Source organism: Callorhinus ursinus, unplaced genomic scaffold, assembly GCF_003265705.2.
Source record: "Callorhinus ursinus isolate GAN/ISIS: 27379988/994484 unplaced genomic scaffold, GSC_fseal_2.0 scaffold10, whole genome shotgun sequence".
Taxonomy (NCBI): domain Eukaryota; kingdom Metazoa; phylum Chordata; class Mammalia; order Carnivora; family Otariidae; genus Callorhinus; species Callorhinus ursinus.
The window spans coordinates 36,277,385-36,289,734 of NW_027397072.1; the positions used below are offsets into that span (position 1 = coordinate 36,277,385).

General features: G+C 50.6%; 1 protein-coding gene across 1 annotated transcript in view; it reads left to right on the plus strand.

Moving 5' to 3' along the window:
- LOC112820638 (two pore channel protein 2-like) overlaps nt 1–12,109 on the plus strand; it is a 36,631-nt gene extending 24,522 nt beyond the window's left edge. Inside the window, exons 10-19 of the mRNA XM_073896846.1 lie at nt 1,035–1,179; nt 2,617–2,802; nt 3,819–3,883; nt 4,703–4,790; nt 5,362–5,431; nt 7,663–7,874; nt 8,022–8,120; nt 10,036–10,149; nt 10,373–10,497; nt 11,181–12,109. Coding sequence (XP_073752947.1) covers nt 1,035–1,179; nt 2,617–2,802; nt 3,819–3,883; nt 4,703–4,790; nt 5,362–5,431; nt 7,663–7,874; nt 8,022–8,120; nt 10,036–10,149; nt 10,373–10,497; nt 11,181–11,326 — 1,250 coding nt within the window. The 3' untranslated portion in view covers nt 11,327–12,109. The remainder of the gene's footprint in view (nt 1–1,034; nt 1,180–2,616; nt 2,803–3,818; nt 3,884–4,702; nt 4,791–5,361; nt 5,432–7,662; nt 7,875–8,021; nt 8,121–10,035; nt 10,150–10,372; nt 10,498–11,180) is intronic.
- Nucleotides 12,110–12,350: the final 241 nt, after the last annotated feature.

Here is a 12,350-nt window from a genome sequence, read left to right on the forward strand (position 1 = left end):
TTTCTTTCTTTTCGTTTTGTTTCTTTCTAAGATTTTATTTATTTATTTGAGAGAGAGACAGAGCGCAAGCAGAGGGAGCTGCAGGCAGAGGGAGAAGCAGCCTCCCTGTGAGCAGGGAGCCTGATGCGGGGCTCGATCCCAGGACCCTGGGATCATGACCCAAGCTGAAGGCAGACGCTTAACTGACTGAGCCACCTAGGCGTCCCCATGATTTCTTTCAACAGCTTTCTTTAAATTTTCCAAACTTCTTTAAAGTTTCTAAACTTCAACTTGGTTTTCAAGGAAACCTGGGAGAGAAGTTGTAAGAAGAACTTGCTAGGAAGCAGCAATATTCTTTACACATTCTGATTTCATCCCTTGAGGTGAAATTCTTTAAGTTGTACAGAGCAGGAAGTGGACTCATGGTCAGCATCCGACCTGTCTGGTTGGGGAGAGGTGTGTGGGGTAGTGACCTCGGGCATTCGGTGGGTCTGGAGAACACCAGCTCAGTAGTCACATGGGGCCAGGCTGGTCAAGAAAGCACCCAGGGAACTTTGGCCTGGCTGGTGGCCAACTTGCTGTGGACACTGTGGGTTTGAGTGAATCTCTGAGAAGGGGCAGGGAGGGAGGGTGGGCAGAGAAGAGGATAGGGGATTGAGGGGAAGGGTGTGGATTACACCTACCTTGGAGGCTTGGTGGAGAGGAAGGAGAGGTGGAGTTGAGGCTGGAAAGGTAAGTCAGGCAGACACTGAAAGCAGGGATGGCCCATGTGAGGAGGAAGCTGGGTGGAAGGCAGGGGGTGAGGGAGTGGCCTCTGTGAACTAGCAAAATCACATGCTAGGGCTGACCACCTTGGGTCGGCTGCAGGTCTAGTGAGGACAGATGAGGGGCTCTGCCACTTTCTGGCTCCTTGACCTTGGGCCTTCACCCTTTGAAGCTTCAGATCTTCACCTAGGAAATGCAGAAACAAGAGTCTGCGCTGACTTGGCATCACCCTTTGAACCTTAATGTCACAGTGGCCGTGTATTTGGGATCAATTTTTTTTTACATTGCAGACAAAATGAACTTTCTACGCTTGGCTGACCTCCTCAACATTCAGGTGGTCACCATCAACATCAAGAGACACCCGCTGGAAGAGTGGATGCCTCGGGTATACCAGTCGTCTGCAAGCCTCTTGGTCCAGAGGATGGTTCGGCACAGGCAAGTGAGATGGGGCTGTTTTTTTCTCAAGTTGCTTTAAAAATAGAGGAGTTTGCAAATGCTGTCTGGACTGAATATATTTCATTATTGAAGCTATAAATCAGCCCCTTGCTTGCTGCTTTTGGTTTCACAGGGAGGCTTGTAAAACGTTCTGGACGTGCTGTGTGTGACCTTAACCAAAAGGACAGGCTTCTCGATTATGCTTCCTTCTGCGCTATATACTAAGATACTCAAGCCACAGACTGGATGTGCTCTCTGAGCCAGAGAAGCTGACTGCTCTCTACAATCAGAAGGTTCTAGCCCCATCCAAGTCATTAGGCAGTTGATTTCACATATGGCACTCTGACTTTGTAAAGTCTGTGGTAAACTCATGAATTTGAGGTATCAGAAAGGTTGTTAAGAAGGCCAATTAATTCTCTTATTCTCAAGTAAGTGGACTCCAGAAAGAATCATTTATTCTGGTTGGAGATCTTAGGTTTCATATGTGTGGCCTGGAGTGCCCCTGTCATTAGTGGCTCATCCTCTTGCTGTCCTTGAATTTAGTGTTTCATAGAAGAGAATAGTTCAGAAGTCCCGGAAAGTGGCTCAGCCTGTGATGTGGGCACACCGTATTAGCTGCCCATATTTGGTATTTATCAAAGCCCATTATGTAGACGCTTCTTCCCATTAATCCCAGCCTTGAATTACTGACGTGTTTCATGTGCTGGAGTTTGTGTGTCCGCATGGGGCATCCAGGGTCCTAGTCTACAGCCTCGCGGAGAACAGTGGGGTAGCAGCCCCTCCTATCTTCCCAAGGCCATGCCTAGAGTTCAGCCAGGTTTCTCTGGAGCACGGGGGACAGGTACCTGAGCAGAGCAGCCTGCTCTGTAATTGCAAAGTTGCCACAGAGCCCAGCTCTGATACATTCCACCCCAGACTCGGTGAGGAAGATGGACATGTCAGTCCCCTGGAAGGCTTGTGTGCATTAGGGGTGAAGAGGTTTTCAGAAGCTTTCTTAGTTAAGGATGTTAATTTTCTAGGGACAAGTACTAGAGGTGTCATGATCCCATGCTAAGCCCTAAACCTTCTCCTTGCCCCATTTCTGCCTAAGCTTTCATCTGATCCAGGTACTGTGCCCCCAGAGGGGGACCCGGGAAAACCATGCCTCTATTCCCCACCTGCACCCCCTGGTCACTGAGTCTTCATTTTCTCCTTGGCCGGAAGGACTGCGCCAGTCTCAGGGGGAGGCAGGTGAATTTCAGGACCCTGGCCATGCTGGACCATTTACTTACTTGAGTCACGAGTGTGCACGTGTGTGCATGTTGGCGGGATGGGGGTTGGGGGGCATCTCATAGTCATCACATCGTCGGGAACAAAGTACCCCCTAAAAGGCTCTGAACGTGCTCCTTTCCCTAAAACGTGGGATGACAGGATCTCCTCTTTTTTCTCTCACGGCAGGATCTTTGTCTGGGTTTATGATGTCATCATTCTAATAAATGCCATATTCATCGCTCTGGATGAGAAAAACCCCTTCATTTCCTATGCAGAGTGGCTTTTCCTTTCTCTCTATATTATTGAAATTCTCCTGAAACTGTACACATACGAGCCCAGAGCCTATTTTGGCAAGAAACAGTTCTGGAACTGGTGAGCATGTGTGTTCTGGGAGGGGGTGGGGCAGAGGCCGTGGGCAAAGTCGGCGGGGAGGTTTCTGTCAGTTTGGGGAATCTCCTTGTAGTTTTCCCAAGCTCCAGCTGCCTAGTTTTGGGGCATCTTATCATGAAATCTTGGGGGTGTGGGAACATATGGGTCTGACGAAGCTGTTATTTTATGATGTCAGTTTGAACCGACTCTAGCTAAAATTAGAATCACAGATCGTGGCATCCTGGGTTTGGAAAGGATCTTGGAATATCATACCCAATGAGGCCCTTCCATAGCTCCCTCGGCCCACTCCCTAGTCTTTTTATCAGAGAACTTGGAATGTGTATGCTTGGATGATGAGATCGTTAACAAGCTCTTTCCTACACGGATGTGTCACCTGTGGCCTCTTTCTTCTCCAGGCTAGGTACCTCCTGGTCTCGAACCATCACCCGCGTGCTGCAGACCACCTCAGTGCAGGACACAAAGACACAGGGCACACACAAGCCTGTCTTATGTAGTGCACACGTTGCCAGGGTTGGATCTCTGTGATCACTGCTCTCGGTGCCGGGAAGCTCCCTAGGATACGCATGTGGCCAAAGGGGAACTAGCTAGTCTTGTCCGGTGCTTTGGCACTGTTGTCAGAAAGACAAGTAACGCTATGATGGATATTGTCCCCTTTAACTAAAAAGTTACAATGGACTTAGTAAAATTAATGCCAAGAGAGAATTTTACTGTATATTCTGAAAAATGTGCCAAAGTATTCTTGCAAGGATATAGTTATTTTGGAAGACAAAGTGATAAGAATTGGCTGATTGCTACAGATTCCCTTGGGTGGTTCACTGGAGCGGCCAGGGAATGATCATTGGATCATTCAAATGTGGTGTTTCTTGCTTCGTCTCCATTGTTCTAAAAGTTACAGTAATCAGTTTCATGGTTGGTTCATTGCTTTGCATAAGATACTGGATTTGGAGTTTTCTCGGGATCAGTTGTATCCTTCACCAACTTTGCTTCTGCACTGTTAGGTTTGACACGCTGATCATCATCGCGGCCCTGGTGGTCACTGTGGCCAACACCACCATTCAGTCAGGTCAGTGCCATGGGCTCTCGGCTTCGCCACCTCCTGGGATCATGCATTCAGTGTGTATGTGTAGTCTTTGTTGAACTTGTACACCAGGAAGGCGTTTGGGATGGGGCAGTGGAGACACAAGAGAATTAGTAGAAGTGTTCCATGTTTTGGAGAGGGCTGGTAGTTTTGTTTGTGTTTAGCTGTATATTAATTGCATTTGTATTCATCCATCACACCAGATACTGACCTGGTCATCTCCTCTCCAAAACTGCCCTCAGTCTCGTGGCTTAACCTCCATGCTTTGACCCCCCTGCCCGTCTTGCCCGCCCCCCGGAGGTCCAGCCGCAGTTGGAACCCTGCATCATCCCTGGTCCACTGCCCTCTTGTGTCGGCCTGCCCTGGCTGCACCCGCACCTCCCGCCACCACCACCGCGCACACTCCTTCCGGTAGACGGCAGGGGGCGTTGTTTAGACGTGGTGCAGCTTAACAGGACTCTATGAAAGGAATGTTGGGGGAAGAAGGGCTTGTAGAAATGTGTTCTGTAGAACCTGATCCACAGTCATTTCTTAAAGACGGCCTGAAGTCTACACCGACTCTCAGGATTCTCTAGCTCAGGGCTGGGAGGGAAGGCCTGGGGTGGCTTGGCTTTGCTGGGGGGTGGGGGTGAGCCATTCAAGGCAGCACTTAACTCCTCACTGCCCGGAGCTACTGTCCGGGCTCTGGAAGGGAAGCCGAATCTCCTCCTGAACCCACAGAGTCTCAGACCTCACTGAATAGAAGGGACAAGCCAGAGGCACTCACAAAACGGAATGTTAAATGATTGTGCTTTTTCTTTCTAGCAAGAAAATACAACAGTCAGCAGATACTGGATATCGTCTTGATATTGAGGATCCTCCGGCTCTTACGGATCATTGCCAGCATTCAGAGGTAAAGAGGGAGCGACGTGCCCTCGGGTGGTTCCCCCGCTGGAGCCTGCCAGAAACCACTCCTGCCTCAGATCAGTCAACACATCCCATTAGGAGCCCCAAATGTACCTCTCCTGGAGGACCCAGCGCTCTCTCGGGGTGGGGAGGGAAGCCAGCGAAGATGGTGAAGAGCACTCAGGTGGCAGCTCCCCGAGGGCAGGGTTCTGTCCATCGCTTTAGTCCCCGTGGCCCCTTCCCTCGCCGTGCACGCTGCGCGTGACTGCATAGCGGTGGCCGTGGGGGCCACTGATGCTCCCGAGTGTGCCATCCATTGTCTTGTGAAATTCCTCCTGCCACCCTTGATATAGGGGCCTTTATTATCCTTTGTTCACCGGTGATGACAGTGAAGCTCAGAGAGGTTGAGTGACTCCCCAGGGGCGTACAGCTAAATGGGCAAATTCCTGACGGTGTGTCAGGAACAGGTCCAGGCCCCGGGGGAAGGGATATGAAACCAAACCTGCTTGGTGTGGTGTCAGTTTTACCTCACGGCTTCCCTCCTGCCGTCGTGTGCTAGAAACTTTGTTTCATCTTAGATTCCGGCTTATCGTGACCACCTTAATTAACATCGGTCCCACGATACTGACGTTTGGTGGACTCGTCTTGGTAAGTGGCTTGTTCTTGTGGCCAGTTCTACGTGAATAAGTGGTAAGGTGTTCATGCTTGGCCGCTCTCGGTAAGCCTTATTTGGAGTGAGGAAAAGAAAGGGAGATTAAGTAAATGAGACTCACTGGTTTCTTGTCGTCCTTTTTAGAAATATCCAGGGTCGGGAAACACTGGGCATATAGCAGTTAAGGTTCACCGGCTACTGTGATAGACACCACAACTTCAGTGGGTTAACTCAGTCGTGGTTTCTTTGTTACCCACGGGCTAGGTGGGTCTGCCTGCCTGGCTAGCGGATGCTTCTCGGGGGGTGTAGGCTCCTTCTGGCTCATGGCTGTGAGGCCTCAGATCCTTCTTTGTTCTGCTTGTGGCTAGAGCCCACCTGCTCCTCACATCCCCAGGGTGAGAACACAGCCACCCGGGGCTTCGAGGTGCTGGCGCCTCCCGCTCAGGAGAGGTCCCACGCTGTGAATGAGGGGCTCAGATATGTGGTCACTCTGCCACAGGGCCCTCGCTTCGCTTTTCTGTTATCATGGTAAGAAATCCCATTTTACCGAAGAATGGAAGGCTGACTTCAGGTCACCCCTTTCCATTCCCCACATGCGTCTTTCCCGGAGACAACCATTGCTAAAAGTTTCCTGTTACTCTTCCTAAATATCTCTATGTATACAACAAGTATACCCCAGACATGCCTGTATGTGTCTGGCTTATTGTTTAGTCAGATGGAACAATCCACACACAATGTTGCCTAACTTTCTTCCACCTGATATCTTTGTCATATGTCCTGGAGGACACACATATCGTGTTGGCTCTGCTGTGATTAAAAGTGTCCCACGGGGACGCCTGGGTGGCTCAGTCAGTTAAGCGTCTGCCTTCGGCTCAGGTCATGATCCCAGGGTCCTGGAATTGAGTCCCACATCGGGCTCCCTGCTCGGCGGGGAGCCTGCCTCTCCCTCTGCCTCTGCCTGCCGCCCCTTCTTGTGCCTTCTCTCTCGGACAAATAAATAAATAAAATCTTTAAAAAAATAAAATAAAAAATAAAAATAAAAGGAGGGAAGACTCCAGAACACAACCGACCAGCCCCTCTACTGACAGACCACTGGGTGCTGTCACCTTTTGGCCATTACAAGTGATGTGGGGAGGGCCGTTCTTGTACCTGCATTTTAGTGCTTCCGTTCCCACTGGATACAGCCCTGGGCACGGCGCTGCGAGGTCAGAGGGGAAATGTGTTCAGACCTCAGTGGATGGTGGCACGTGGCCTTCCGAACGCACGCTCCCCGTGTATCCCAGACGACAGCGTGTCACAGGCTGTCTCTCTGCCGCCCCCCTCTCCCCCGCAGCTGGGGTTTCCGAATCATTGCCCTGTCTTCCAGTCTGGGGGAGAGAATTGCACTAGGCTGCTCCGACGTGCACTTCTGTCATGTTTCATGAGGCGGAGTGTCTTCTCCAGGTTCTTTTGGGCACTCGCGCTTATTTTTCGGTAAACAGTGTGTTCATACCCTTGGCCTATTCTTCTATTCGTTTTTAAATAGGATTTGCAGGAGTGTTTTGCCAGTTAAGGAAATAGGCTGTTGGTAAGATTTTTACAGTGGAATTACTTTTCCTTCTCCATCACTTGTTTTTTGAGTTTTTTTTTTTTTTTTCCTGCATAAAGGATTTTTGTTGTATATTTGGGGGGCTGTATAAAAATTTAAATTAATTATATAGTCCTATTTGCTAATCTTTTATTTTATAGATTATTTTAAAATCTTTTAACTTTTATAGTCACACGTAGTGGGGCCTTTTCTTACTCAATTTTTTCTTTTTCCAATTCCTCCCTGGTTTGTTTTTTGCATTTGACCTTATGGTACTTTTGGAATTTCTTTTCCTATAAAAAAACAGGGTAAAGATACAACTTTATTATATTATTTTTTTTAGAGGACCAACCATTGTTTATTTAGTACTCAAGCCACTAACTTGCCCAGCAGCTTTGTTTTTGACTCTGTTAGCCCATGGGAGAGGTCGCGGTGTGGTCCCGCCGGCCGTGTCTTCTGTCCCTCTGCGTCCACCCCTCCCTCCCCACCCTGACACTGCTTGGGCCTGGGTTGGGGAGGGCAGCCACCCCGGAATCAGAGTAGCATCCCTTTCTGCCGGGGTGACCCATGTCCACAGTCCTCCAGCGTCTCTGGCACGGTCCTGGCCCCGTGATGCTGCAGCTCCACGCGCCCCCTGCTGACCAGGGCTGCCCATCACAGGTGGTCTACTACGTGTTTGCCATCATCGGGATGGAAGCATTCCACGGCAAAGTCCGGTTCTTCGACCCAAATTTCACCACCCCCGATGCTCTGGTGTGTGGGAACCCAGCCTTGAAAGACTCAGCATTTGCCCGGGACAGGTACTGCAAGAATAACTTCAACGACCTGGCCTCCTCGTTCATTGTGCTGATGGAGCTCACGGTGGTTAACCAGTGGCACAATATCCTTTCTGCGAAGGCGTCCGACTCCCAGGGGCTGCCTGCTCCCTGGGGTGGGGTGGGGTGGGGGTGGGGCGCCCAGAGGAACTTTCGGGAACATCCAGGGCACCTGCCGAGCTCCCCGAAGGTTTGGTTCCTTAGCTGCGTACTCCTCGCAGGCGGCTTTGCCCTTGTGACTCACCAGGCGGCAAAGCTGTACTTCATCAGCTTCCATGTTGTGGTCGTCATTCTCATCGTCAAGTGAGTTGACTCCTGCCCCGTTGGCAAGTCCACGTCTCCTCCCCTCTCCCTTGGTCTGACTTTTGCTCGCACTTGTGTTTATCATTGTCTGCCAGTGCACATCTGTATAGGATACATGCCTCATAGTCCCGTAAGTTGTTTGGGTCAGAAGGACCCTAGGGTCCCGGCCATTCTCCCTCCCCTTCCCCACCCAGACTGAAACCCTTGAGAGCATCCCTGAGTGTACCGTTCACCCTCTGCTTAAATCCAGCCATCTGGTGGCTTCTCAGAGCCTCAGAGTCAGTTCCCTAGTTGTCCCTCTCTGGTCCGTCCCTGTCCTTGCACAGGTGGGACAGCACTGTGCCCCTGGTCTGTCCTGGCCCCTCTTCCAGGAGAGGCCTCAGTCACTGTTTGAGAGGTGCTGTGACATCCGACCACTTGGAAGAGCTTCTGTTCCACCATCTCTGATTCTAGCTCCTTGGTTCCTCCTGGGACCCGAGCCTAAGTACCCTTGATGGCTGGAATGGTCTTCCAGAGAGGTTTTCCAGTTGTCGTACCCCTCTCACAGCCTGGGGCCTGCCATTTTTGGGGGGACAGCCCAGTACCTGTGCCTTCCTTGTCACACCAGGCCCGAGGTGGGCTGGCCACCGTTGTACTGACTTTGGCTCCAGAATGACTCGAGAATCCTGGCCGAGGGAGGGGAGGGGAGGGGAAGAAAGCCCGTGCGTAGCTCCCGTCAGGCCTGCTTGTCCTTACACAGGCTGGTGGAAGACGTAGAGGGAACAAGAGAGAAACGCCTCTCTGGGTGGCTCCTGCAGAGGTTGCCGGAGCGCTGGGACCAGCAGGGGCGGGGGTATTTCTGCCGCTCTCCTCTCAGGAGCAAGCGGAGGTTGTGGGGGCCCTGGGCTCCATCGTCATCGCTGTTAACGTCGGAAATGGTGAAGGGTCTGAGTCTCCCCTACTTGCCAGCCAGCCCGGAGAGGCACGGACAGAAAGCACGGCACCTTGGGTCGGAGACAAAGTTTATTACTTGTGGCAAAATCGGCAGCAGCGCAATACTTTGTGTCAGTTTCCCGAAACTTTGTCCCCACCGAGCAGGGTGGCGAGCACCAGCTGGAGTGCGAGTGCAGGAGGGAACCCCGAAAGAAGGGAACTGATCTTAGAGAGGGCTGCTGGGGCTTGTCTGTCCTCCCCTGTGGAGAGAGAGAGAGGGACTTTAGTTTCACCTGGAATGTAAGCAGATCCCCAGGGAGGGCAAGGTGAGCTCTTTACCTTTGTTATCCTGGACTCGGTCGGGGGGGGGGGGGCAATCGCTGAGCTTTCCATCTTGGGATGTCTCCATAGACAAACAGCCCTAAGTTGGCCCTCAGTGCCTTTGCTCAGACCACCTGGGCTGTGCAGAAACTTGAGATATTCATGGAGAACTGTTTACCAGCAAGTATTTGGCTTAAGCTTCCCCTAGAAAGAAACCATTTTGGGCGCCTGGGTGGCTCAGTTGGTTCAGCGACTGCCTTCGGCTCAGGTCATGATCCCGGAGTCCTGGGATCGAGTCCCACATCGGGCTCCCTGCTCAGCGGGGAGTCTGCTTCTCCCTCTGACCTTCCCCCCTCTCATGCTCTCTCTCTCTCTCTCTTTCTCTCTCTCATTCTCTCTCCCAAATAAATAAATAAATAAATAAATAAATAAATAAATAAAATCTTTAAAAAAAAAAGAAACCATATTTTCTTTTTAATATCCACTGTTTAAGTAAGTTATACCAGAAGATTGGCAAGTTGTGTCCAATCCTTGAGAGATGTTGCGTCTGTCATTTCTCCCCTCCGCGTTGTGTTGTCTTTGCAACTATTTGCCTTCCTGTTTCGGCTCAGACACTCTTTGGAACGAGGATCCCCTGTTGCCTGGACCACGGCTCACACCCTTACCCCTCACCCTTTCTCAGTATTTTCATAGCGTTCATCTTGGAGGCATTTTTTGTGGCGTACTCCTTAGAAAAGAGTGAAGTCGAAACTGCCATCGAGAAGAAGATTCAAGAGCTTGGAGTGGGAATCCAAGAGTGAGTAGTGGGTTCCCTCTGGTGTCGTCACTCACCGGCCACGTTCACTTCCTCAGTGCCCCATGGCGTCCATCATGGGCCTGTGTGCCATCCTCAGGGACCCTCACTGACCAGAGGAGACCCCTCGATGTGGCCGGACGGTGCCACGGGGCCATGGCTGGGAGGACGCATGAGGGACTCAGCTGAGGGACCTGACCCTGTTCATGTCTCTTCTTCCTTGAAGAGAAGAAACGCAGGACGGGAAGCTCGTTGATAACATGGACACCAAGGGCAGTGGCTTTAGTGGGGATGACGGAGACGACAAAAGGGAGGCTTTGAAAGGATTGTACTTCAGAATTGCATCAAAAAGTAAGTTTCAACCCAATGCAAAACTTCTTCTAATCCATGCTCCTCACTGCAGCTGGTGAGGTGTTTCCAGAATGCAGATCTGACCCGCCGTGCCGGCCGCATGCCGTTTTGTCGTCGAGTGACAGTTTGATCACCATCTGTCTTCCTTGTAGACTTGAAGCTCCGTGTGTGCTGGGCCCTGTCTTTTTGCCTCCGGTGGTATCCCCAGGGCCTCACTCTGTGCCCAGGGCATGGGGGCCCTTCACAACTTAGTCTAAAGGGCTTTATTCTCCATGAATCAGCGGTGGGCTGAGTAACCCAGAGCAACCTGACTGTCACTTTGGGCCTTGGCCGGGGCGCCTGCACTTAACTCAGAATGAGGAGCACAGCGTAGATTCTAGGAGCAGTGGCACGAGCAGGACGCCCCTACCAGGAGTTACCCTCCTCCGTCCTTCAGGGAAGACCTGCTCCTTGGTCTCCAGGGCCTTGCCTGGTTGTGGAGCTCCGTAGAGTCCACACCAGCAGAGATGAGTGGTTCTTTTCTGACTTCTTCATCCTTTCTTTCAAAGATTGTTTGGCTAGCTGTGCTTAGAGCATTGTATTTGACTCAGGAGCCATCCTTCCAGAAAGCCAAGCTCTGCCCGGGCTGCTCCCTTCCAACTCCAACACATGCGAGCTCCACGTGCCTTTCTCCTTCCTCGCAGAGTACAGGACCATGGACGCCCTGCTGCAGCAGATGTTCGAGTCCGAAATTGCTCCAGAGGATGAAGGCCCTTCCTTGGATGAGATTCTGAACTTCTCGCCCGGTGACATATATCCCAAGAATCCCAATTTTGAAAACAGTGCGTGATTCTGGCCTGGAAGGGTCCACACCTGGAAACCAGGCTAAGCTGCCATCACGTCTCACGCACACTGTCTGGAGCTGGTTTTCCCAGCCCGAGTTGTCTCTGTGCCCTGACCAGCCTGCGCTTTGGCCACACCTGCCCTGAATGGTCGGTGGAGAGGTGTGGAGAGGCTGCTTCTATGTGCCCCGCCTGGGGTGGTTCTGGGGTCCGATCAGAGCAGTAAGGAGGGGCAAATCTATGAAGAGATTATGAGGAGCACTTACCTTACACACGTCCGTCCGTATGTGTGAGAAGTCCTTTCCATGTGGATATGAAAGCTTTTCATTTATTTTTATATGATATTTTGCTATTCTGTTAAATCCTGTGCTACAGTGTTATGCGAATGACTTTTGAATATTTAAATATGGTAAAGGAATATATCTAGTATAGAAGCTCTTCGATGCGGTGTTTATTCAAAATGACAAAAAACATGAATGTGAAAAGAAAATTCTGTCACAATTGCTTCTTTTTCTGGGGCAGGCTCTCAAAGCTTCTTTAATTAAATGACATCGATAGCAAGATTTTGAGTCTCTCTCCGAGGTCACTTTCCCCAGCTGGAAATCTCCCAATGCAGTGACACGCTCCTTCTGGGAAATTAAAATTATTTTATTAACACAGTTTTTAATTGTGGAAAATACTCATAACATAAAAGTCCCCACCATAACCAATTCTAAGCGTATAGTTTAGTCGCTTTAAGTATATTCACATTGTTGTGCAACAGATCTCCAGAACCTGTTTTTTATATTTTAATTTTTTATTGTTATGTTAATCACCATACATCATTAGTTTTTGGTGTAGTGTTCCATGATTCATTGTTTGTTCATAACACCCAGTGCTCCACGCAGAACGTGCCCTCTTTAATACCCATCACCAGGATAACCCATCCCCCTCCCCCCCTCCCCTCTAGAACCCTCAGTTTGTTTTTCGGAGTCCATTGTCTCTCATGGTTCGTCTCCCCTTCTGACTTACTCCCCTTCATTCTTCCCCTCC